The sequence below is a fragment of the Fukomys damarensis genome, unplaced genomic scaffold (genome assembly GCF_012274545.1).
Source record: "Fukomys damarensis isolate Sample0158 unplaced genomic scaffold, DMR_v1.0_HiC HiC_scaffold_12, whole genome shotgun sequence".
Taxonomy (NCBI): Eukaryota; Metazoa; Chordata; class Mammalia; order Rodentia; family Bathyergidae; genus Fukomys; species Fukomys damarensis.
The window spans coordinates 47,395,883-47,421,449 of record NW_022900924.1 but is presented as its reverse complement, the minus strand read 5'-3'; the positions used below and the strand labels follow the sequence as shown (position 1 = coordinate 47,421,449).

The window sequence follows — 25,567 nt, the reverse complement described above, 5'->3', positions numbered from 1 at the left end:
GTCAGCAGGTCATACTCAGTTTAGTATGGTTCTTGAGTAGGAATGTTACTTCACCATAAAACTGTTTGAGTAGTCTTGACATTCTTCAGATTTCTCTACTTTTATGGCATTATCTCTAATTCAGGGACAGGACTGTGTGATGAACATGTAAGTGCTGAGTGTTCTGCACACTGTTTCAATTAAACATCCTCACAAGCAAGTCCAAAGATGCAGAAAGAGATCTGTAACCTCTAATAAACCTACAGGGACAGTTTCATGCATCCCGTACATGGTAGTAGTCTGAGGCTTTGGGGAATTTTCCTTTCTTAATATGAGTTGCATGTTTGGGATAGAGTGAGAACTTATCACCTAAACTACACGTTCTTGAAGCAGCACATTTTGTGAGGAGTCCTTCATGTTTTTTTTTGTTCGAATGTTTCTTTTAAGAAGTAGTAGTTTAAATTGCATTTTGCGGTAAACTAGACCTTAGTGATCATCTCCATTTCGCTTTCCATTTTGCTTCTAAGGAAACAGTCCAGCAGGTGCTCTTGCTTGGATCTTCAGATGGTGGCAAAGTTAGGGGCAAATTTCTAATTTCTTCTAGAGTTCCCATTTTCTTTGGGTTTGTGGATTATTTGGGAGCAACTTATGTTTAGAAAGATAGAGACCACCATCAACTACAGTGGTACCTCAGTTCACGAATGCTTTTGTTTGTGAAGTTTGGTTTGCAAGCAAAAGTGTTTAGCACAATTTTATTTTTGTTTGCAAACTAAATATCAGCTGACAAACAACTGTGGCCATCTTTCCCACACAGACACAAACATGGCCAGCTTTTCCAAAATTATGGGACAAATTAATTTTGTGAACCAAGGTACCACTGTAATATGATTGTTGGTGAAGTAGAGATTTGCTCCTGCCTGAAGGACTAATGAAGGTGATATTTTTTCCTAGGGACAGTTTAATAGACAGAACTCTTGGGAGAGGATCCCTTGATCTACAGATTGCTAAGGTATGAGGTAGATTTCTTTTGATACCTCTGACCATGGAAGAACTTAGCTCTGTCTACATTGTTGACTCTTACTTTACCAGTACTTAATCTCTCTTTGTAGAAATAGTTTGGAATTTCTAGACATGAGTTCTGATTCTGTGCTTAATGTCCTCACCTCAGGCAAGAGACCAGAGCTAACCATTATGTTGTGATACCCTGTGTTTGGCAAGCACTATGAGAATTTTTGTGAATAAAGATGTCATACTTTAGTAGTCACTATTTTATTCATTGCAAGTTATAAATTTGATCATCTCAGAAGATTAGAATTGATATTTTTCAAGTAAGCAAGATTATTTTCTTTTTTTGGTACTGGGGATCGAACTCAGGTCCTTGCGCTTGCAAGGCAGGCCACCGAACCGCTAAGCTAAATCCCCAGCCCAAAATTATTTTCCTTTTATATTGAAGTACTACTAATAACCTTCCTGTCTGCTCTCTCTCTCTCATCCTTTGCAGTATGCCGAGATTTTGCTGTCCTGGAGGACCACACTCTGGCTCACAATCTGCAAGAACAAGAGAGTGAGTACCAGCGCTCATTCATTGTCTTCAGTTTCCTTTTTTCAGTGATAGCATGAGGCTGTTTTCTTAGGGTAAAGTAGGGAGGGAACACTGCTCCAGCCTATACCATATATCCGTCCTGAATGATTTGTCCAAGCAAATGATGCTTGGGTAATACATGAAGTTTTGAGTCCAAGGATTATACAACTGATGAGTCTGTAAGAGGAAAATAGGAACTTGAACCTTTTTTCTTCCCCTTGAAGAAGGTAGACAGTAGTTGTATCCTTCCCAGAATTGTCAGAAGCTGAGACTCTTACTCTTGCCTCATAGAATAGGGGCCTGAACATCTTTTCCAGGTCATTATGTGGATTATTCTGAATATTTTTGCATTGTTCTGATGGAAAGTAAATCTAAGTTATGTACAGGCAGTATTTGTGTTTGTGATTCTTGAATAATTAATTCATTTGTCAGTATAAAAATAATTGAAAAATGGACCCAATAAAGAGAGTGGCAATGTGTGGTAATAGAAGGAGCTTTGGTCCTGGCTAGAATATTTGTGTAGAAGTCCTAGCACTACTACTGTTTTGCCATGCCGCCTAAGACAAATTATTTAATCTTTTTGGTCCTGTTTTTACTTAGCGGTGGATGTAAAGTTCTTTTTAATGTTAATCCTATTTTTCATCTTACTCGTTTTGTCCCAGTTGAGCATCATTTGGCATCAAACATTCAGAGGAACCGTTTGGTCCAGCATGATCTCCAGGTGGCTAAGCAGCTCCAGGAAGAAGACCTGAAAGCGCAGGCTCAGCTCCAGAAGCGCTACAAAGACCTGTGAGGATTTGGAAAGTGGAAGGGGTTGATTGCAGAATTGTGAAGCCATCACTGAGACCAGGAGTAGGGACCCTTCCTGTACCTTTGATTCCTTCACTGTTAGTTTACAAATCCTACAGTGGCTGCCCAATAGTTCTCTTTGATTTTAAAACTTTCGTTGTTATTGGAAAACTTGACTAGGTTTGGGGGTATGTAGATCATGGTGTGAACTCAACATTTTTAGCCACATGAGCCAATTAATTGGCTGCTCTTGAATTTATTTTTCTTACCCATAGCAGGGGGAAAATAATCACTTTCTCTGCCTTACTGCTTCTTTAGGGGATCCAGTGTAATAATAGATACCAGTGAAATTTATGATTTGTTGTTGAGTTTCTTTACTGTTTCCTAGCATGTGTTTGCTGCTCCGTATTTGAATCCATTGCTTTTTTAAAAAACAGTATTATAGAAAGCTCTGATTTGTACACACAATTTTCTACATAACTTAGCACCTGACCAAACTTTATCTTTTCCCTTAACAGATAAATGGAAATGTGTATTTCTGACATTTTCCCAATACAATATCCTTTTACTGTTTTGTAATGTTTTAAAGCTCACAGGATATGTTTCTTGTCTGAGGGTGGCTCTTATAACCTAAACCTCTATTGGGAAATTTCACCACAGAATACTGTGTTGAGTGACAAGGATGAAGGGAGGTGTAAAAGAGACCTCTTTGATTTACTTTAATGTCATGTTCAAATAAAATAGGAAAGTATCAATTTTGTTGCATTTGAGGAATGATCTGTCTTTTGGTTTATTTGTGAAGGGGACTTTAGTTTGTGTTTTGTTAAGCTTTCTTGTTCTGCAAATAAACAGTATTGACTTACCAAACCTGGTACCATGAAAGGAACTGGAGACCAGAGATAGAAACAAGGCACAGCCAGTGCCTTTAAGAGCTTCAGAAAAGCACATGAACATTATATAGCTAGAGATACATGTGTTAGTCACAGAGAATTTAATTGTAAATTACATGCCTATGAAAAGAGAAGAGGGACTGGGAAAGGTCTCATAAGACAAGTTAGGTATGTTTAGTCTGAACCTTGGTGGTTCATTAGGATTTAATAGGGATACTGGGAAAAAAACCTTTCTAGTTAGAAAGCGTAACATGCATAAAGTCAGTAGGTAAAAGGGTTTGGAATCTCATGGTAGTTGCAAGGAGTTGAGTACAGTGGGCTCTCAAGTTACGACCAGCCTGACATACGAACAACTTGGGTTAATTAGGTTAATGGAAGATTCATCTGCCTCTTGTCATCTGTAGCATGTACCCAGGTAAACATCCATACCTGAGCTGTATTAACTTAATTACCACCAGACCTCTGGAACCAATTAAGTTCGTAAGTCAAGAGTCTGCTGTATTGCTAAAGTGAAGAATATGACTAGGGTGAAAGTAGAAGGTAAGACCAGAAAAGTAGTCCAAAAGTTAGACCAAAAGGTCATGTAAGATGTATTAGGGAATTTAGATTTTAACTTACCGTTCGGGACCCCCTGTGGGAACTGGGTAGGGAAAGATTTGGAAGGGGAAAAATTGAAGGCAGCTATTAAGCAGTGATTAAATTAAGGGATGATAATGTCGGAATTGCCAGAGCTAGAATGTTGTAGAGTTCTAAATGAGCACCCTTTGTATTATTCACAATTCTCTGAGAGGAAGGACCACTTCGGGGTTGATGAAGCATAAAGCTCTGAATCAAGGTAATTTCAGTGAGTATAGTGAGGTTATTTAGAAATTACTAAGACAAACCACTAGGAAATATAACTTAGGAGTCAGAGTGATAATTTGTAGACCTGATATGAGAGAAAAAACAGGAATGGTATTTTTTCCTTGTAATTGCAAGGTTTTGTAAGTCTTTGGTTAGTTAGAAAGAAAGTGCGCCCTGGCAATCTTGACGGCCGGGCATCATGGAATGGATGAAATGCTATGGATTTTAATGAACTAGATTTTGGGTGCTGGGGCCACTGTCCAAAGTGAGATTTACCAATGAATTACTAGTCCTTTCTAACTTAGTTTTACTTTGGTGTGATTCTGCATAACTAATTACTGAACCAGAGCTGTATTCTTGGGAATACAGTTTAAAATCATTACGCTTACCTGAAGCTTTACTTTTTAATTTTCTACGCCAGAAGATGCATCTTCATCACTTGTAACCTTGAAACACCTCATTTGGATTTGCTCTCCCTGCTGTTCTGCTTTCCTTCTATTTTTGCATATAGTTATTAACCACTTACTCCTATATAGATTTAAATTCATTGGAATATAAAAGATAGCTAGAGAAGTCTTTTAAAACTAAGACTATGATTTAATGTATGATTTTTAATTATAATAGGTAAGTGAATAAACTATAAGAGGAAATAAAAATTTCTGCATAAGCTTTAATTTTCATTTCTTTGGTTTGACTAGTTAAGAATTTGAAATAATTTGACCTGTAGTACAAAGTCGTTAAGTCCTAATTTTTTCATAGTTAATAAATGGCGTGAGAAGGCATGGTTCACAGCTGGTAGTGGTAGAAGCAGGACCACTGGTTCTAAAACATGAAGAATTGCTGCTGCTTCTGTGCACCTTCTGTCTTGCTTTCTCTTGCCCTCTTTCTGCCTGTGTGCACATGCACATACACACACTTTCACCCACACTGCATACTTCCCAGCAGGTGGACATGGCCATTTCCTTATACAAATGAGAAGGATTTTCATCTCTTCAACTTTGTTAGAATAAAATATTTGGGTTTCATTTCCTCCAGAGCAGTCAAGATATTGCCCCCACCATTTCTTTTCTTTTTTTAAATCTAGCACTGGAGATTGAACTCAGGATCTTCATACAGAGCTACATCCCCAGCTCTTGTTTGTTTGATTTTTTTTTTTTTTTTTTTTTTTTTTTTTTTTTTTTTTTTTTTTTTTTTTTTTTTTTTTTTTTTTAGAAAGAGTCTTGCTAGGTTGTTTAGGGTGGGCTGGCACCTGCCTCAGTCTCCCAAAGTGCTGGTACTACAGTGTGGGCCACCACATCTGTCTCCAGTTCTTAATTACAAAAGATTATCATTAAACATGGCAATGTATAAGCAAGTCTGAGATTCACGGAGTATTTTAGGTTCAATCCTCAGGGAATGAAGGGATGTATTTATTTAACAAAGTACTGCACATTATAAATTGCGACTGTAATTTTATTCCAGCATCTTTGGTAGTCGACTGTAGCATGTTCGCATTCATCGCTCCTAGCTAGTAGCTTTGTATAAAAGATGGCCCCCATGAGCCATCACATTCTAGAATTTTAATCTTCTATAATTTTTCTTCAAATCTGAAATCACACTTGAGTGTCTGCGTAGCAGTGGTTTCTGAGAGAAGCAAACTGTTTTCTGTGGAGCTGCTGCTTTAAAAGTACTACTTGGAAGTTTCTTTTGCCTACAAAAATGATTTCCCTGGTTTCTGCCACCAGAATATGATATGAGCTTCGGAAGACAGGTGCAGGAGTCATTCAGTTTTTTATCTTCTGTGTTGTGTATAATGCCTAGTCCATAGTAGGTATTACTTTCATTTTTGCTGAATGCACGCGTACCAAAAATCAAACAAGCAAACAAAGAACAAAAAACTAAGAAACTATGGTAATAGTATAATACTTGTTTTTTTGTTTTGTTTTGTTTTTTGTCTTTTTGTATCGAACTCTAGACTTGTGCTTGCAAGGCAGGTGGTGGAACCACTGAGCTAAATCCCCGGCCCCTTTGGTTTTCTTAATGACCAAAATTTTGAGAAAACTGGCATCTGAGAAATTACTTTTGGAAACCAAAGCTGAGGATATATACCACTTTTGTCCTTTTCTTTCTTTTACTTTTGTTAGCATATTTTTTTTAGTGTTTATTGTTGAAACTGAAAAAAGACACAAAACATTTTTATTTATATATTCATTCATACATATACATATCTCATATGTGGTGTGTGTACACATGTGCATGTGTGTGCAGACTAAGTTCTATTCCCAGAACTTCTGTTTTTTATCTGTTTTGAGTCAAGGGCTCCCTAAATTGCTATATTTCCAAGCTAGGCTTAGACTTGTGATCCTCCTGTCTCTGCCCCCCAGAGTGCTAGGATTACAGATGTGTACCACCATCCCTGGCTTTGTTATACCATTCATAAAAATAATTTCAAAGCCATATTGTCACAGTATTATTAACCTTTTAATGAGTTTGTTTGCAGTTTATCTGTGAACTCTGTATTTGGTATTTTTGGACATTCGTCTCTGGGTGTGTCATAGCCCTTGCAGAACCTGGAGAACACACACCTGTCTGTATAGTGGCCCCAGTAGAGTAAAGTGATGTGGCTGTGCAGAAGCACAAACTTTACATTGAAGCATCTGCAGTTTAGTCTCTGGTTTTGCTACAGCTTTTCTCTCATCTTGGGGAAGTGATATATCTATTCTGGACCTATTTCCTCATCTGTAAAGTGTCAGTCTCATTGTGTCCTTATGAGGATTAATTGAGATAAAAATACATAATGGCTCACAGTCAGTATTCAGTAATTTGTGTTTATTATTTTTAGGAAAAAATGTTCCTTATTTTCTTTAGTCATAATCTTTTCACACTTGTTTTTTAGGGAACAACAAGACTGTGAAATTGCTCAGGAAATTCAGGAGAAGCTGGCTATTGAGGCCGAGAGACGGCGCATTCAGGAGAAGAAAGATGAGGTATAACTCCACCAGAGCGTGGAGGAAAGGGTGCTCAGCTCTGGAGGAAAAGCTTTTTGAATTCACCATCTCAGTGTAGGCTTGTTGGGTGGGCAGTAGAGCTCTCCTGGTTTGAAATGCAATAGTCGATGCATCGTCCCCCACAGACCACTGATTATGGCCTCTTGATCACTTGCATAAGGGATGAAGTCTAAAAAAATGATAGTAGATAAAAGGTATGCATTAGTCTCTCCCAACTGCTAAAACAAACTAGCACAAACTTGGTGGATTTACACAAGAGACAATTATGTGGAAGCTAGAAATATAAAATGAAGGTATTGGCTGGGTCATGGCTTCTCTTGAGAAGGATCATCCCCAGTGTCTCCCACCTCCTGGAGACGCCTGGTAGCCTCATCACTTCAACCTCTGCCTCCCTTGTCACATGGCCTTCTTCCCTCTGTTCAGCTTTGTGTTCTCGATCTCTGAAGTACCCTAATTGTTGCTAGAGCACCAACCCCAATCCACCGTGACCTTAGCTTCTAACCACAATCACAAGATTCTGTCATGAGACCCCAGGACAGAGGAGTTGTTAAGAGCATTACTGGGGCTGGGGATTCAGCTCAGTGGTTCCGCCGCCTGCCTTGCAAGCGCAAGATGAGAGTTCGATCCCCGGTACCAAAAAAAAAAGGAAAGGAAGGGAGGAAGGAGGGAAGGAGGGAAGGAGGGAAGAAAGGAAGGGACATTATTAACCTCATTACAGGTTTCTGTGCCTCAGTATTTTTGCAACTTTAAAGGGAGTAGACTTTGAGTAGAGCCTGAACTAGAGTAAAGGGTTATTCCTTGTGAGGCGCCAGGGGCTGACATTCGCATTTTGTTTTTATTGATGTTTTCATTTTTCTGTGTTCTGTTGCCTTATATAGCTAATCTGTTTGATTCTTTACATATTTTTTTTAAGCTGAATTGTTTTGAAAATTGGAAATGACTGAAATTAGTAATATAGCCATCACCTTAGTACTCAACTACTTCGAAACATGTCAGTGTTTTACTTGAGGCATTTTGACATGAAAAGTTTTTGCTGGTACTTGTCATTAGTGTAGTGCTCAACTTACATGCTAGAACTTGTCAGTGTCAATTGCCTTGTGATTTGCTACAGCCAAAACAGTTTACTTGGTATCCTTTTTTGATACTGAATGATAAGTACAATATAGCAGGGTACCATTGTAGTACATGGTTTATTTTAAGAATTGAATTTATAGGTAACTATTATTTGCTGTTGTGTTACGTATTTGTAGTACTATGTACAAACAGTTTATTTCAGTTTATATCTGTTCTATGTTTTCCTTCCTTCACACCTATTAAGCTATTCTTGGTTAGTTTGCGTGTATGTGTGTGTGTATGTGTGTTTCTGGGAATAGAAACTGGAGCCTTTATACTAAGTTACATCCCCAACCCTTTTTATTTTTTGAGACAAGGTTTCACTGTTACTTGTTAATTAGTCCAGGCTTGGCTCAACCTTGAGATCTTCCTGCCTCGGTCTCCCTGAGTGCTGGGATTGCAGGTGTGACCCTCACGCTTGACTTGGCTATTGTCTTGATTATAATACACAAGAAGATGATTTATCATTTTTAATAGTAGGATGCCCATATAATTTGTTATGTACATAGAAGCTACTTTGAGAGTTAAAGGGGTGCTTTTGAATTTTATGAATTGGACCTGTACCGGGAAAGCTGTCACACACGATCACCCTGATAAGTAGGCGTGGTCCAGGGTCATTAGTAAATGAGCCCTCTATACTGCTTCTCTCTTGAGTCCTTGTTCAATATCAGACAAGTGTGAGACACTTGGTATGAATGTACTTAGTTATTTGCACAAGAAACAAACCATAATTGTGTGATAATTAAAACTGCAAATAAGAATTAGGGTTTTTTTTGATGCTTCTTGTTATCAGCACAAGAGGCTCTTTTTTACTGCAGGATGTGTTGGCTCTCTAATAAAGACTTTGCCTTGGGGAAGAAACTGGGGACTGAAAGAAGTGATTCTATTTTGTAGACAGGAAAGCTTGATTTTAGAATAGTTAAGATTTTATAAATGCTACTAGTGTCCTGTGTTTTTCTCCCTATTCAGAAAAAAAAAAAAAAGAACAAGATCGAGAAACCAAAATACTTTATTTTAGGCTCGTAGAATCTAAATAGCAATCAAAATAAGGACTTGTAGGGTAATACGGCATAAAGTCAGCAGTGTAATGATTAACTTCATTTGTCAGGTGAAGAAATTAAGTTTTAAAGACATAAGTAGTCATAAATTCCGTCAAGATGCCAGAAAAATGTTTGTATAGGTCAGGTCTCCCAAGTGGCTGCTTCTGATTTAGGCAAGCTGTGGTGCAGCATACTACCTGTGGGCTTTGGATTTAGGCTGACTTGGGTATATGTATTAGCTCTTTAACTTTTACCTGTGTGACTTGCTTCTCAGGTAATATGCAGAACCTCAGGTTTCAAAAAGAGAGAGGCATGATTGTTGAACATACCCTAAAAGTCTGTTGTGAGGTTTCAGTGAGATCCTGTATGAGACTTCTGGGACATAAGTTAATAATTACTGTTTTCTTTTTGCTTTCCTAGCAGGTTTTTCTTTCCGTAATTCTGCCTGTTATATAGTTGTTTGTCCAGAAGTAGGGGAGAATTTAAGAAGTCTATGTGTATTGTAGTATGGCATCATTTGAAGAGGCTTTAAGGCTTTGCAGGCCTTGCATTAACTTATTCTCTGCTCCTATTTGACCGACTGGAATGCTCCCCCTTCCAGCAGTGGGAAAGTTAAATGAGAAATATGCTTGTGGAGGTTTTAATAACTAGTTTATGCTTTAGTTTAGAAGATAGCTACTGTGTCAAGCAGTTATTTTCTCACAGGAAAACTTGACTCTTCCTTGACTAGTATGTTATCAACACTAAATGAACAAATTTGAATCATTAATCAAATTATCGTTGAAGGGCGTGATAGTGCTCTTTCATCCATTGGAAATAAGGTGACTCAGAGGTGGAAACTAAACACCAGTACTGAGTCTTAGTATTTGGAAAAACATTGCCTGTTATGCATGAGCTGTTCCTCTTTTTTTTAATTCTGTGCTTTTCTACTTCTCTGTAAGTCTGCCTAATAAGTTCTTATTCGACAGTAGGGCTGTGGAAAATTGCTCTCTGAATTTTCGTCTAATTTTTCATGGAGAGGTCAACCCTCATTGGTAGTTTATAATCTTCAAAAATAAACATATTTAAAGGCCAGGTCTCCTTTCCTCATGGGCCAGATGTTTTTTTTCCTGAGCAATATTGTTATAAAAGTAACGGAATATTTTCAATTAATAGCATTTCCACCTTTGCTATGGTATAATTTTATTGTGATTGTTCATAGAGCACAAATTCCATGCACAGAGACAGATGGAGAAAAGTGAAAAAGCAAAAAAAAAAAAAAAAAAAAAAAAAAAAAAAAAAAATTTTAAATCTCTAGCATTATGGATGCTTTCTTCTCACTTTCCCTCACCTCTCTCTAAATACAGTAGTTTGAATTTCCCCTGTTGAGAGGACTCTACTGTCTGTGTTTAATGAAAGTGGACTAATTCCAGTGAGATCTTTCTCTGCAGTTATAGCACCAGAGTTTGTCAGTGTTTTGTTTTTTGGTTTTTAGGTACCGGGGATCAAACTCAGGTCCTTGCGCTTGCAAGGCAGGCAGCAGAACCACTGAGCTAAATCCCCAGCCCTTTGTTTTCATTTTTGACAAAGCCAAAGAATGTGTGTTTAGTTGGTTTAATTTATGAGTGTGTAGTTATATTAGTTGGTGTGACTATATATATATTTGTATATTTGAACCCTGTTTCAAATATAAATGAATGTGAAATTATTTTAGGAAGAAATCTTTTTTTTTTTTTTCAAGTAAACATTGGAGTTTTCAAACCATACAGTGAAAGATTGTAGCATTGGTCCTACAATTTTAAGCCATTTACAATATGAGCAGTTCAGGAATAATCTTAGTAACCAATTTACATTAAAAATTGAATCCAGCCAGGGATAAGGGGAAAAATGAGAACCAAGACCTGTTAAGTACAGGTACAAGATCCCAATGATGAGTGGAACTGTACTGTATGCCTAACATGTACCAGTAAACTCAGTGAGGAAGAAAAAAGAATGTGTGTGAAAAGAATAACGAGAACAAATTGAATCCAGTGTGAGCATGGTATGTATTTATAGCACTCTTAGGCCTTTACAGTTTTGTATTTTAAAACAATATTTATTTAATTTGAAACTACTTGGAGATTAGCTCCAATAGAAGTATACTTTAGTTATTTAAAAGTTTCTTGTGTTTTGACACATTAAAACTAAAGTTATACAAATGTGGGAGACCAGAGGGAGGCTTCTAGTTGAGAAAATTGTTTCTTTTCTTATCCTATTTATGTTGATACTTTTACAACCAAAACGTTGATAACCTGTTTTCCTGGTTTTATAAAATAACTTTTTGGGGATTATTCCTACTTTGAGGTGCTTTCTGAGTGAGTTGTTAGTATGTTAATTGCTAGCTAATAAACTAGTTTAGCAGTCTAATGGAATAGCATTTTTTTCTGGTAATCATATGATTTCACAGTCATTTAAGAGCGAAATAACCAGGATCTGTCCTATAAACCATTAAAGTACCTAAGGAACTTAATTCCATGATTTAATAATTTGTTTCTAGTCGGAAAAGATGTGCCCTTGGCTCCAGTGCACCTTGTTTGTATTAATGCCCATTTTAGAGCACTTGACTATGCATGTCTTTTGTTATACTAACAGTTTCCCTTTTAATACCTCATGGATGGAAACTTTAAGGTTTTTGACCATGCCCTGATTCCCTACTATAGCATCATGCTTGGCCCATTGAAGGGAATCGCTGAGTCTGTTTTTATAAAAATGCTTTTGCCTAGCATTCTAGAAGACCCTTAACTGTGCCCTCTTGAATGCTTATAGTTTATAATATCACGGAGTTGGGTGAGCTCAGAAAACAAAGAGAGGTGAGGTACCAATGGTACAGTTACAGTGCAGTTAACATTTTTACTAAGAAGTTCTCTAGGGAGCAGGGTTATCCAAAATAAATCCATCTGATAAATTATAAAATAATTGAAAATAACTTTAAAAGGGTTTAACAACTATAGTAATTTGTTTTCCCAAGGTATATAGAACACTAATTTCACAAGGGTTTTTTTAATATGTAAAATGAGCTTTGTTGTAAAAATAAATTTGGAAAATCTTAAGTTACAGGAAGATAATTTTTTAGTGAAAAGTTTAAAATATTAGTGTGCATTTGATAGATATAGTATATGCTTTCTTTTTTTTTTTATTCGGGGGATCGTACTTGGGTCCTTGTGCTTGCAAGGCAGGTAGCAGCACCACTGAACTAAATCTCTGGCCCTATAGTATATACTTTCTATTGAAAACTCTTTTTTTATTTTTGGGGAGAATGCTTTGAAATCAGTGTTCTCTGGAAGAGAGCTTGAGAAATGCTGTTCTAAACTAACCTTTAACAGGAAGGAAGAAGAGGATCCAAGGATACTGTTCATTTTAAATGTGACTAAGCTGATTAGCTGCCCAAGAGTAGTGACTGATAATTACCACCTGTGGACTATCTTAGAGGAAATCACTTTATTTTGAAATCACTCTCTGACTAGATAATGCATTATAAAGAAGGGACTTTTTTGCTTTTACTACTGCATCAGCCAGTTGATTACCTTGAGATACTTTGTCAGCTCCTTTTTGGCGTCCTCTGTAGTGAATTACCACCCACTTTGTAGGGCATATTGACAGATGATGAAAGCTCGTCTGTCTGCCTATACTTTATAGGAGCCGGGTGTGGTGGCGCACATCTGTAATCCCATCACTTGGGAGGCTGAGGCAGAAGGATTGCTGTGAGTTCAAGACCACCAGCCTGGGCTACATAGTGAGTTCCAGGTCAGTCTCAACTACATAGTGAGACCCTGTCTCAGAAAACAAACAAACAAACAAAAAAAGATACTTTATACGAGATCCATTGACTGTCAAATAATTTCTTTCTTTCTGTATGGCTGCATAAGCATGCAATTGTAGGAAGGCATACTTTGAATCAGGATGAATATTGAGCTTTTGTCCTTTTCTGAGCTGTAAAGCCCTAGTCAGAGCTACGAGTTCTGCTAGCTAAACTGTAGTCCCAGGAGCAAGTGAGGAACTTTTTAAGTGTCTGGTATAGAGTCACTATTGCATAGCCTGCCTTTCTTGACCCATTTTCCATGAAGGAACTGCCATCACAGAAGAGGGTCAGATTAGGTCAGTAAGGGATATGTCTGAGAAATCTTCTCTGGCTGCATATGTATGGAGAATTACCTGTTCACAGTCAGATCTTTCAGCCTCACCTTCTTCCTTTTCTGGTAGAAAGCTGGCAGGGTTTAAGAAGGAACGTGTTTTTATTTGGATGACTGGTCCTTCTAGAAGTAGAGTCTGATATTTAAGAAGTCAGTTGTCTGATAACCATAGGCTCCCTTTGGAAGAAAGAAGTCCTGCTCCTTTGTGAGTTATATATACAAAGAGATCTTTGCCTAAAGTCAGCTTGGATGCCTCCAGCCCTAAGAGAGCTAGTGCAACCCCAGCTCTAAAGCATGAAGGCTGTCCCTTTTCTACAGTGCCTGATCCATGACTCAGTACCCTTCAGGCTGTGAGCAGGTCCCCTATCCTGGGTAAGCACTCCCAAAGCCATGCCCCACATTTCATCAACATAAAAACGGAAACTGTGTCCTGTTGGTAAGCTCAGTGCTGGGGCATTTAGAGGTGCTGATGAAATTTGAAAATCAGATTCCTAGGTTAAAATATGGATATCAGAAGCCCAAGGCTTCTTTTTATCAATCAATAGAGGAATTGTGCAGTTTCACCATATCCTGCTGTCCACAGGCGACAAAACATTCCTAGGAATCTCCTTAGCTATTTTAGAATCTTGGGCTGTGAGAAGGAAACAGTTTAATTCTTCCCCCAGTCTTTGGGTTCTCTAGATATGATAAGGCCCAATATTTTATCTCAAGTCTGCAAAGTTGTGTCTTGAATTTACAAACCTTACAACTCCCCACTGCTAGAAATTTTAGCAGAGCACAGATGCTTTCTCTAGAAAGCTCTTCTGAGGGCATGCATAACAGTATATCATCTACATATTGCAAGACTGTGGCCTGGGAAAATTCAAAACATTCCAAGTTGTGGGAAAGAAAGCACAGTCCCAAAAAGTGAGGACTGTCTGAATCCTTGAGGAAGTATAGTCCACATCAGTTGAGAGGCCTGGTCATGAGGATTTTCAAAGACAGAAAGTTGGAATCTGCATGTAAAGGGATACAAAAGAAGGCATCTTTTAAATCAAACACTGAAAACCAGCTGGCATCTTCCAGGAGCTGAGAGAGGCGAGTGTACGGGTTAGGTACCATTGGGTAAATTGGCACTACTGCTTCATTTATTAATCTAAGGTCCTGTACCAACCTCCATTCTCCATTAGGTTTTTGAGCTCCCAGGATTGGAGTGTTGCATTGGCTATTACAGACTGATTAAACCTTGTGCTCTTAAGTTGTCAATTATAGGCAATAATCCTTTTTTAACTTCGGGCCTTGGGAGATATTGTCTCTGGTGAGGAAAAATAGTAGGATCTTCAGGATGTATTTGCACCAGAGTAGCTTTTATCATGCTACCTATCCTACCTTTAGTTGCTCATACTTGTCTTTACCTGACCTGGGTGCATATATATTACAGTATTTAAACAAGATAATATATCTGTTCCAAGGAGGGGAACTGGACTTTCGGGCATAATTAAAAAGGAGTGGGTGAAAAAAGCTATCCCAGTTACAGCCTAAGGAAGGCTTGTGAGAAATAGTGACTTAGCTCCTCTCCAGGGACTCCTTTCACTAAAATATGAGGGCTGGTGGAAGCAAGGCCAGGGCTGAAGATAATGACAGAGAGACGACAGGCACCAGTGTCCAGCAATAGGCTGGTTTGTCTTCCCTCTACAGTCATTACCTGGGGCTCCTCCATGGAGATGACAGTCCAGCCAGTGGGAGAAGGCAGAGAGTGCCACTGGGCCCTTATGTCTTGCTGGACCAGCTGGTAAGATGGGTCTAAGCCGTGGAGCCTTCATCTCAAAGGGAAGTCTGACTTCCAGGGGTCACCTTTGCAAGTAGGGCGTGGTCCAGGTGACTCCTCGTTGCAGTCCCTTTTAAGGAAGTCTGACTCTTTGCAGTAGAAGCAGCTGGGCTTAGTCACTTAGCTTTCCTTGGATCCTGAGAATCAGACCTAGAGTCTATTTCTTCAAGGGATGCTATTGCCTTTTTTCAATCCGTTTTCTTTCCCTAGCCTCCTGCTCTCAATTATAAAATACTGAGGAAGCAGTTTTCTCTAAAGTAGCAAGTGAGCTAGCTAGACCAAAAGCCATCTTTTGTGACTTTTTCTTAATATCTAGGGCTGACTTTAAGAACAGTCTGTCCATCTACTGAGTCAGGAGCTAGGGATGTGTGTTTTACCTATGATGCCCCTTATAAGCAGTCTAAGAAGATTAAAAAAAAAGTTTCCTTTTCCCTCCTGTTGAATAGTTGATAATTTTAAATAATTGAAGGGCTTCACTTTTGTCCTTCTTAGGCCCTCAAGAACACAAAACTAAAGATGAGCCTATTCCAGTTTCCTGTATTTTTGGTAGACCAGTTGGGATCCTGTGCAGAGACTGCTTGGGCTCCAGTAGGAACAGGCAGTTCCCCTGGCTGTCTCTCTTCTAGCCTGTAATTAACAAGATATAGTGATCCTCTCCAAATGTGATGCTGCTTGCATCTCATTAGAAGTCCATGTTCAATTTAAAAATAACATCACATCCTTCCCGTCTAGTTCAGAGGTCTGAGTAAGTCCCCTGAAGACATCAGTGGTCTGAAAACTCTGAGTCTTGTTTGATCCGTTTGAGGTCACTGAGAGAAGAGGACATGCAGACACGAGCCTGTCTGAATTCACCGTCTACTTCTCGTGCGGGATATTATCCTGAGGGGCTTGAACAAAATTAGCTAAGGATGGATATATCTCCATAGAGGGTTTAACTGTGGGTGGCCTAGAAGCCTCACTCTTAGACTCTAAAGGATAAGGAAAAAGAATTTCAGTCTCCAAGGACAGATAGGTAGAGCTGTAATAGTAGTTGGCGCTTGGAAAAGGGGCGTCTTGGAAACCTTGTCCTCAGGTTTAGTAATAGTAGGTGGGGTTTTGACTAAGGTTGCCTTGGAAGCCTTGCTCTCAGGTTCCAAAAGGCAGGGATGGGAAACCTCAGTGATAGGGGCCAGAGGTTTCTGGATTTCCTGTGGCTCACATTTACATTTGGAGCAGATGAGGATTATTTGTTAATGCAAAGAAAATCTGAACATAAGGCAATTTGACCATTTTCACTCTTACAGTGCTATTCTAGTTAGGAAGTAGCTTCCTAATCCATACTTCCCACTGTATTCCTGCTATTTTCCACTACATAAGACAAAACAATTGTTGCAAGTTGCCTTAGCCTTACTTCCTGGAAGAGGTGGGGTGGTTTGACCACCCACAAGGGCGTTCTAAACTCATCTCCCAGTGAGTTGGAGAAAAGTTTAAGGGGGATTTCTAACTCACTAGCAGAGAGAAAAGTCCCAATACAAGCCTACGCCATCTAAACACAGGAAAAAAAAAATCATTATACAGCATTTCACAAACCTACAGTAAAAGTTTCAAAGTCCACAACCTATTAGCAAAATTATTTTCCTTCCCTACACATATAAATGATGAAAACCAGACCCAGGAGTGGGGAGAGAGAGAGAGAGAAAGTTGGCAGTTTCTGATCTAGCAAAGATTCGTTTTCTGTGTCTGTCCGGGGATCTATACTACTAGAAGAGAAAGAGCAATCCATACCAGTAGCTCAACTCTTAACAGTGCTTAAAGGGCTCTGACGGCATTGTTTCAGGTCATTCTGACACAGAGGATACCTGATGGTCCCTGAAAAAGTTTCCTTCCACCTCACTGAGCAGTGCAGGTAGGAACCATAGATATGTGGAGATGTTTTGCTGATTACCCAATAGAGCTGTTGGGACCCAGTTTCCACTGAGGAACCTTTGGGTATCTGCCAGAGTAGCCCTGGCCATGACTCCTCAGTTGTCACCTCAGGTTTTACTAGTTCCACGTGATCAGAGATCTGTCTCTGGAAAGGAATCCAGTTGCCCGTCTGGTGAGCATTCCACTGGCCATTGGATGAGGATTTCCCAGAGGGCAGTTGGAGAAAATTATCCTCTGCTTTGAGAAATTGGAGAAAACTGTCTTCCTCAGCTTGCCCTAAGGGCTGTTACTAACTGGCAGAATAATCACTATTTGTTTTATCATTCTATAAGGATAAGGACAGATAAAAGCTGAAACTATCTTTACCTAAGGTGATTTCATAAAAATCCCATTTTACAGCATTTTCTAAATTGCTTGTAGTTACTATTAACGACCACTAGGTGGCACTCTAATACTACCTTTTTCCTGGGGCCGTTGTCTAACAAAACAGAATTCTAGCAAATTCGGCAGCTTCAGCAGTTAGGTCCAAATGTAACATATACAAAACAGGAATAAAGTGTAATTTTAAAACAGGAGACAATGCATAAACATTTGCAAGGCATAAGAAACAAAACTTAAGATACTACCTGAAGGAGCCATAATCCAGAGTCTGTGAAACAAAACGTCAGAATCTATGAAACAAAAATAATCTATAAAACAAGATCTAGAATCTAGGAAACAAAAAGTTAGAATCTATGAAACAAAAGCAGACTCTGACCTCTGTCCAGTTATCTCAGTGGAAGACCTTCAAATGATACAGGGCACCAAGTAATCCAAATAACGTAATAATCCAAACAAAGGAAGTATTATAACTCCCAACTTGCTAGATATCTGAAATGCCAAGTTAGTGTTTTCTAATTCAAAGAATGAATTCCAGGAACAAGAGTTAAGAGTAGGGAATATTTATTGAGGGAGTGACGGCTCCTGCCCGAGAGGAACAGGAGGGGACCCCCGGAAAGTGGGTTGCCCCGGGGACCGCAATTCTCGGGTGAGCTTTATGGAGCAAAGCCATGAGGTGAGGTGGGTGCAAGGTGGGACGAAGCCATAGAAACTGACAAGATCCACTGGAAAATCAGAAGATAGGGTGAGATGACGAGACCACGATCAACAGTAAGCTTCTGAGTACATTTGCCTAGGTAATACCGATGAAATGGGAAGCAAATCATGCACAAGCATACGTGGAATGAACAGGATTCTGAAGGAATGGGCTAGGGAGGTGATTGATACCTGCTTAGAATGTCGGTCACGGCTGTTTGTCCCTATGGGAAGCCTATGAGTGTGGTACTTTCCCCTTTTGAGTCTTGGCCTTGAATACATAGGCTTCGGTTGTCTTCTGTATCGATTCCCTCAAAGACTGGCCCTGTTTAACTATCTACAACAGATCTAATTACCTTCACTGTGTACAGTAGTATCTCAGGCTACCTGTGATTATTATAAACATTTGCATCAGGTGGTATTATTGCCATGTTCCTCTGAGCATTTAACAGTCTAAAGAGAGGTATCAGACTTGCTCCAGCAGAGGGTATATGAACAGGAAATTTTATATGCTGTTTTCTGAGGCTTTTGTAGAGATGATCTTCACACTAGGAACACTGTTACTCTCCAGTACAACCCCTGTAGTACCCTTCATCTCCTCCATGTGGCCTCCAGACTTCCTGTGATTGTCCATAAGGAGTGCCAGTTATCCAGCCTGTGGTGTTTGCCTAGATTCACCCTTTTCTGTAGCACCACACAAACATGTTTAAATTGGCCCTTTGGTCATTCTTCAGAATGATGCCCATGAAAACATTCATGACTTTACTAATGTTCTCTTTCTCTCCGTTCCCTATTGAAATTCAGTTTTTTATTTAAATCCTAACTCAATGCAAAATCTTCCACCGATTCTATTAAGTAGAAATAATATTCTTTCTTTGCACTTCTATATATATTTTAAACCTTTTTTGAGGTATGCTTTTCTTGTAGTTATTTGCATATACTGTTGTTTTCAGAAAGTGTTTGTCTTTCAGGGAATATGGTTAAATGTCATTCATCACTCTGCTGTGCACAGTGCCCTGCACATATTAGCTGCTAAGAACTTGCCTGGGTAGAAAACAGGAAACATAAGAAAGATTGTTTTCTCCCTTTTTGGTGCTGGGATTCGAACCTAGGGTCTTGCACATGTTGGGCAAGTCCTCTGCCACCGGCCTCCACCCCTGGTCTCTCTTCTTCACTTCACACAGTGGTGCTCCCCGTAAAGCAAGTTAGAATTACCCAAAGAATTGTTTTTAAAAGTTTTGATATTAAATTATAATCCACCATAGGTTTTATAGATTACTGTGTCCTTCCCTATCCAGTTTTGCTGAATTATCACCGTGAAAGACCCACAAACATGCATTTATAACATTCTGTTGTATAACCAACTCAGTGCAGTTTTAGGTTTCAGTGTTTTCCAATTGAATTAGATTGAAGCAATCGAAAACAAATGAAAAAGCAGCCTGTCTTACTTGTCTAGACCATGAGCTACTCCTGTTGGGCAAGTGGACAGCATGAGATTTTAATGCTAGAAAGTCTGGAGAGCTATGGACAGAACCCATAAAAACTTGCTACGAGAATGATGAACTTCACTGTTTCAAAAATGTTCATTTTCTGGTAATTGTTTTCATTCCCTTTTGTCTTTGTAGGACATAGCTCGCCTTTTACAAGAAAGGGAGCTGAAAGAAGAAAAAAAGCGAAAGAAACAAGTCCCTGAATTCTCTGGTGCCCATGTTTATGGAGATAGCTATTATTATGAAGATGGAGGTAACAATGCCTGCATTGGGACTGCTTTATCTTTACTTAGACTTAGCTGTTCATTTTGTCCATAAAGTGAACTTAGAGACCTGGGAACATTTCTCTTATTTCCAGGCACTTGGTACATTCAGAGTTATGTCAGGATTGTGCACTTAACTGTTCTTCAGTTGGACAGTCATAGCCATTTTTATGACTATTAAGACTTGAATATGGCGTTTAAGACTTGGTATGCATTCTTTTATGCTGCAGCCACTTGAAGTACTGTATCATATTCTAAGTACATAAAGTGGGTGTGGAAAATGGCAGATAAGTCTCTGAATTTATTTTTTTTCAAAGAAACCTGAGCAGTGCTATTTGCTTAAATTAGTGGAATGTTATGAATAAAGAAGGTATACCAGGTATCAGGTACTGGGTAACAAAGCTTTTTTTTTTTTCATGCTTTTTAAAATCTTGAATCTGTGCTTTATCTTGCTTATGACAAACACTATTAATTGTGCGTTTTTTTATTTTGAAACTTTCATTGCTATTTGATTGCAATGTAGAATATTTTGTGAGATTGCAATGTAGAATAATTCCCTCCAGTCTTGCTTATCTGGCTTCTGCTTTTGCAGGTTGGTGATGGTGGTGGTATGGTGGTAGCAGTTGCAGGGTTGGCAGTTCTTTATCTTCAAAGTGTGTTGGGAAAAGAGTATTTGCAAGTTTAACTTCATCCTTTTCAACAATCTTCCAAGGGAAAGACATTTATTGTAGTTTGGGGTGTCACTTTATTGAATGTCATCTTGGAGAACATATTTAAAGTAATTGGTGAACAAAATGTAAAGAGAGCTTCTAGAGAGTAAAGATTTTAAGCTCAGTGATCTCAAAAGTAATTGTCAACTGCTTTCCTATAATCCCATTACAAAAGGTGTGTGTTTATCTTTCATGAATAGAATGAAAGGGGTGCATATTGTAGGATTATTAGAGTTTGGAATAATCTTGCTCAGTCACAGTTTTTGCACTAAATTTACCATAACTGGAGCTCTACTCTGTTATTTAGGTTGCTTGATACTTTCTTTCTCTGTATGTGAAATGCTCAGCTCTTTTTTGATAACCATCTTCCATGTGGTAGTTTTCCTGGTGAAATTATATATTACATCACTTAAAAAGAAAGAAAAGTTATTGCCATATGTCACTATACTAGAGACCAGAAGGTAATTATTCCTTGCCTTCAATTAAAATCTTAAAAATATAGTCTAGTGTTTTTTATTTAATTTTTAATTCTCCTCTAGAAGCATGTTCACTGTAAAAAGTAACTGTTATAAAACTTTGAAGTCAGTAAAAGCATTAAGATAACGAGTGATCGAGTACACAGCGGTATTAATTTTAACCTGCCTTTATTAAAACTGATATACTAAACTGAATTGAGACTCAGACTTATCATCCTGGTTCATACCTCTAGGGCAGAGACTGAAAAATTTAGTGGTTTCCAGGTACACTCAAAAACTTTAAAATATATATATATTTATTTGAACTGCTCATATAAATACGTAAAACGGGACATACATGCTTCCTTGTGAGATCGGGGGAGGACCGAGGAATAGGAAATGGTGACCTCAGCATATGCAGGTGCTGTGATTTCCCTTGCCTCCGCCATGGTGGTGTTGGGAGGCACATATAGCTGAACATGTGATCCTTTGTATGCTTTTGAATTAGACCATGAAGAGTTACATAGACATTGTAATTCGGCTTGTACTTACAGAGCAGTCCTTATGTTCTTTGCAGTGGTCCTTTCCCAACACACCTGGTATATACTTTTTAATTGTATTTTTCTATGTGCAGTTTGATGTTTGCTTTACTTACTTATAATCTAAGTATATCATTACAGAAATGGTTATCCTTTCAGCTCATATTTTTCTTAAACTTTCATAAGTTATTTTAAAGATGATCTATTACAGATTTTCTGTAAATTTGAAATTATCCAAAATATCAGTTGTGAAATGATATATATTGTTCAATTGTGAATCCATGTTTTTCCTTCAAAGCCGCTCACACTGTATTGTGGTTCTTGTAGTGATTTTTTTTTCCTCCTGTACCAGGAATCAAACTCAGAACATTGCACTTGCAAGGTGGGTGCAGTGCCACTGAGCTAAATCCCTGGCTCTGTATTAGTGAGTTTTTAAAAAAACATAGTCTTTGTCCGGGCATGGTGGAACACACCTGTAATCCCAGCACTTGGGAGGCTGAGGCAGGAGATTGCTGTGAGTTCGAGACCAGCCTGGACTACATAGTGAGCTCCATCCAGGTCAGTCTCAACTCTTTTTGAGACCCTGTCTCAAAAAACCAAGAAAAAAAAATCATAGTCTTTGAAGTTATGGCTGTTTTCAAGTTCTGTACCTTCCTTAGAGTTGTAATTTTAAGAGTTATCTGCTATAATTGCTCTGAGATTTGTTTCTTATCTGTAAAATGGAATTCTAAAACTATGTCCTTCTTACAGATGCTTAAAAGATGAAAGAATATAACTGCTGAAGGATGTGTAAACTTTGAAGTATTATTTTTGTACACATTTCAGTGTTTTGTGTCTGTGATACGGTATTTTCTTTAAACAAAAATCTTGTTTTGAATGACAAACATGGAGGCATGCATATATGACTTACATGTGTGTACATACATAGTACATGTATATGTACACATATGTGTATACATTGGCAATGAGGGAGTCAATTATATTTGCCAAATAACTTGGTTTTAAGAAACATACAAGTCTCAGCCCTCAAATAGATGAGGTTTTTAAAAGATTCAAATAGGTTTTAAAGGATCCCTCCCATTTAGATGGAGCACAATAGATGAACTAGATATTTTTTTTTCTAGACAAGTCTGAAAACAGTGACAGCTTTGTAAAAATTCTTTCAGCACAATTCTGTGAAGTAGAATTTCTGTCAGTTAAAACTGTTTATGAAGAATTAAAAAAAAAATACAGCCTCACAAATTCATGTTGAGTAAAATCCTTTCTCTCTCCCTTTGGCCTAGTGCTGGACTCTCCACGTAAAGCTCTCTGTGGGATATTGGTATTAACACTGCAAACAGTTGGTCCCTGAATGCAGTCGTTATTTAATTCGCTTGAGTTATGTTAATTTACTACGTAGCCAATACATCCTCTCTCAGTTGTCAGAATTAAAATAATAGTTTGGCTAAAAAAAGATATTTTTTTAACCACAGAGAGTAATTATTATATTTTCTGATAAATATAAATTTAACCATAAATTAAAAATGGATAAATATGTTTACCAGTTGTTTAGGAGGTAGGTTTTCATTTAGACATATCTTCGAAGAAAATTTTCTTTTCTTCTGGAAAGTGCAAGAGGAAACTACCTGAGGCTTTTGAGGGGAACCTGCGGCATCAGTGTTGTAACACTTACCTCCCTTTTACTCTGTGCCTTGATATCAGTAACGGTATCAAACCACACAGCACAAACCCCTAAACCTGAGAAAATAGAGTTCTGTATTTGTCCTACCTGTTATCAAATTGTGGTAGCTGCTTCAAATCTAACTCAGTGGTTGGTTCTAGCAGAAAACACTTATTTTAGCTATATTAACATTTCTCCACGGGATTACAATTTGTTTTTATTATGTCCAAAATGCAGTACAGTTTTAGAAAATGTTAAAATCTTGCCAAGTGTATATTAATTCTTTTGTTGGCACAGTATGCTTGTGCCTAAATGAGACTTAGCAAAAGTACTCATGTATGTGCTGTTTTGAAGTTTACATTAAACTTGGAAACTTACTGTATATATTTATCACATATTGTATTTTTACACAAAGGCTACAGTACAGTTTTTTAGAAATATATCTAGGAAGTGACCCTCTTTTATGTAATTTAGAATGGCATCCCTTTTTAGTTTTTTCCTCTGCCAATTTCAACTAAAATTGGGAACAGCATTACCTAAAGATTACAGGGTAATTTACTCACTTAAATTTCTCCTCTCTACTATCCTCTTCGATATTGAACCCTAATGTAGGGCTCATCACTGAAGTGGCCCGGAAACTTTGCTTTGACTACATAAGCAGGGACCATAGAAGAATCAATCCTAAGGTCTATGAACCATTTTTCTCTGAACTTCACAGAGAAATGATACATCTTTATTGTCATTTCCAGTAAAAACATTTGAAAGCCTATGACTCAATCAGACTATTTATTTTCTGTTGTTTTATAAGACTATATGACCCCTAGTTTTCCTGTACTAGTTCCAAATTGGTTTTGTAAAGTATTATTTAATGTTTAATGGCTATAATTTTGTTATTGGCAAATATGAAAGTACTCCATTAATCATGATCAAGTTCTTTCAGATTTATTGTAATTCATTTTAGTTTTTTACCTTTTTTTTTGTCTATGTACCCAGAATCCTTCTTGTATGCATAGACCGTTCCAGTAAATACTTACTTTTTTATACCTACAAAGTTAAAACAGTTTTCTCCATTACAAAGTATGTTAAACATGGGCCCTGGCTTCCCCTGGGTGATGAGGTTGTTCTCATTAAATTAATCTGCATTCTTATTTTTCACTTCCCTTTACCTCCTCCACTCAGACCAGCCAAGGTCGAGGAGGGCCAGGGAATTGGGTTCTGGATGTTCAGAGTCTTGTAGTCTCCATAGTGATCCAAAGACTGTGAAGCAGAGGAAGGAGAAGCTGAGAGGTCCACTGGGGAACTTGGAAGGGCCGGAAGAATGTTGCTCCTCAGAGAGGTCCCTGTCATCCTGTAGCCGGGACAAAGTGAGGGAAGCCCCACAGGTCAGCAGTGAGCACCATGAAAGGAGACGGTCTGGTCCGGAGCGACTTCAGAGATCTCCACTCCCCAGGATCAGTGGAGAAGTATTTCTGAGTGCTGACACTGGTGACTGGGAGACTAACAGTGGCCGTCGAACTTGGAATTGGGAAAAACAGTCCCGACATCAAGACCAACAACGTTCACCCAAATCCTCACAGAAAGCAGGGCTTCATTGCAAAGAAACTGTGTATGGGAGGGACACTGGGCAAGGTGAGCAAAGAGAAAGGAGACGCGGGCCCCGGACTCCTCCCTTCTCAGAGAGTGAGGAGCGGCACTACCTCCGTGACACAGGTAATACAGGATAGTCCATCGGCACCTGGGTATCGTGTATGTGCATACAAACAAATGCATTTAATAAGCTCTCAAGCAAACTCTCTTCCTTTCCTGTTTTGTATTCATGTACATGAAACAAGTTCTGGAGCCAAATATTATAAAAGGTGATATACTTAATCTCTGGTCTGTAGGAAGAAGGAAAATGTACCTTTCTCTTTCTGTGAAAATACACTGATTCCTTGGAAGGCCCTTCTAGGCCCAGAAAACAAGCGGAGGCGCCACCCCAGATTTGCTGCATTTGCCAAGACTACATCGTACAGTGACACCCAGCCAGAGCTGCTGAATCAGAAGATCTGGTGACACTGCTTTAATGCTATTTGCCTGCTAATAGGGCTGGAAGTACGGACTTTCTAGACCACATGTTTCTCATGTATACAGTGAGAGATGGTGTTATTATCTTTTTGCTTTAAGTTCCTTTGTATGCTCTGACTTTCTCCACCTCTAGCTCTACAGTTGGTGTTCTAAAGTGCAAGTGCAGGTGAGTTGTTTGTTGGTACCTGTAAAGGAATGAAGTGAATGTTAGAGGGAATTATGTTTGGAA

At 38.5% G+C, this 25,567-nt stretch overlaps 1 protein-coding gene across 1 annotated transcript in view; it reads left to right on the top strand.

The window, feature by feature from the left end:
* Window positions 1-801: 801 nt before the first annotated feature.
* Window positions 802-25,567, top strand: part of Ccdc50 (coiled-coil domain containing 50) — a 39,727-nt gene continuing 14,961 nt past the window's right edge. The window contains exons 1-6 of the mRNA XM_010624555.2: window positions 802-850; window positions 1,481-1,543; window positions 2,224-2,350; window positions 6,959-7,049; window positions 19,783-19,900; window positions 24,454-24,984. Of these exons, the coding sequence (XP_010622857.1) occupies window positions 802-850; window positions 1,481-1,543; window positions 2,224-2,350; window positions 6,959-7,049; window positions 19,783-19,900; window positions 24,454-24,984 (979 nt within the window). The remainder of the gene's footprint in view (window positions 851-1,480; window positions 1,544-2,223; window positions 2,351-6,958; window positions 7,050-19,782; window positions 19,901-24,453; window positions 24,985-25,567) is intronic.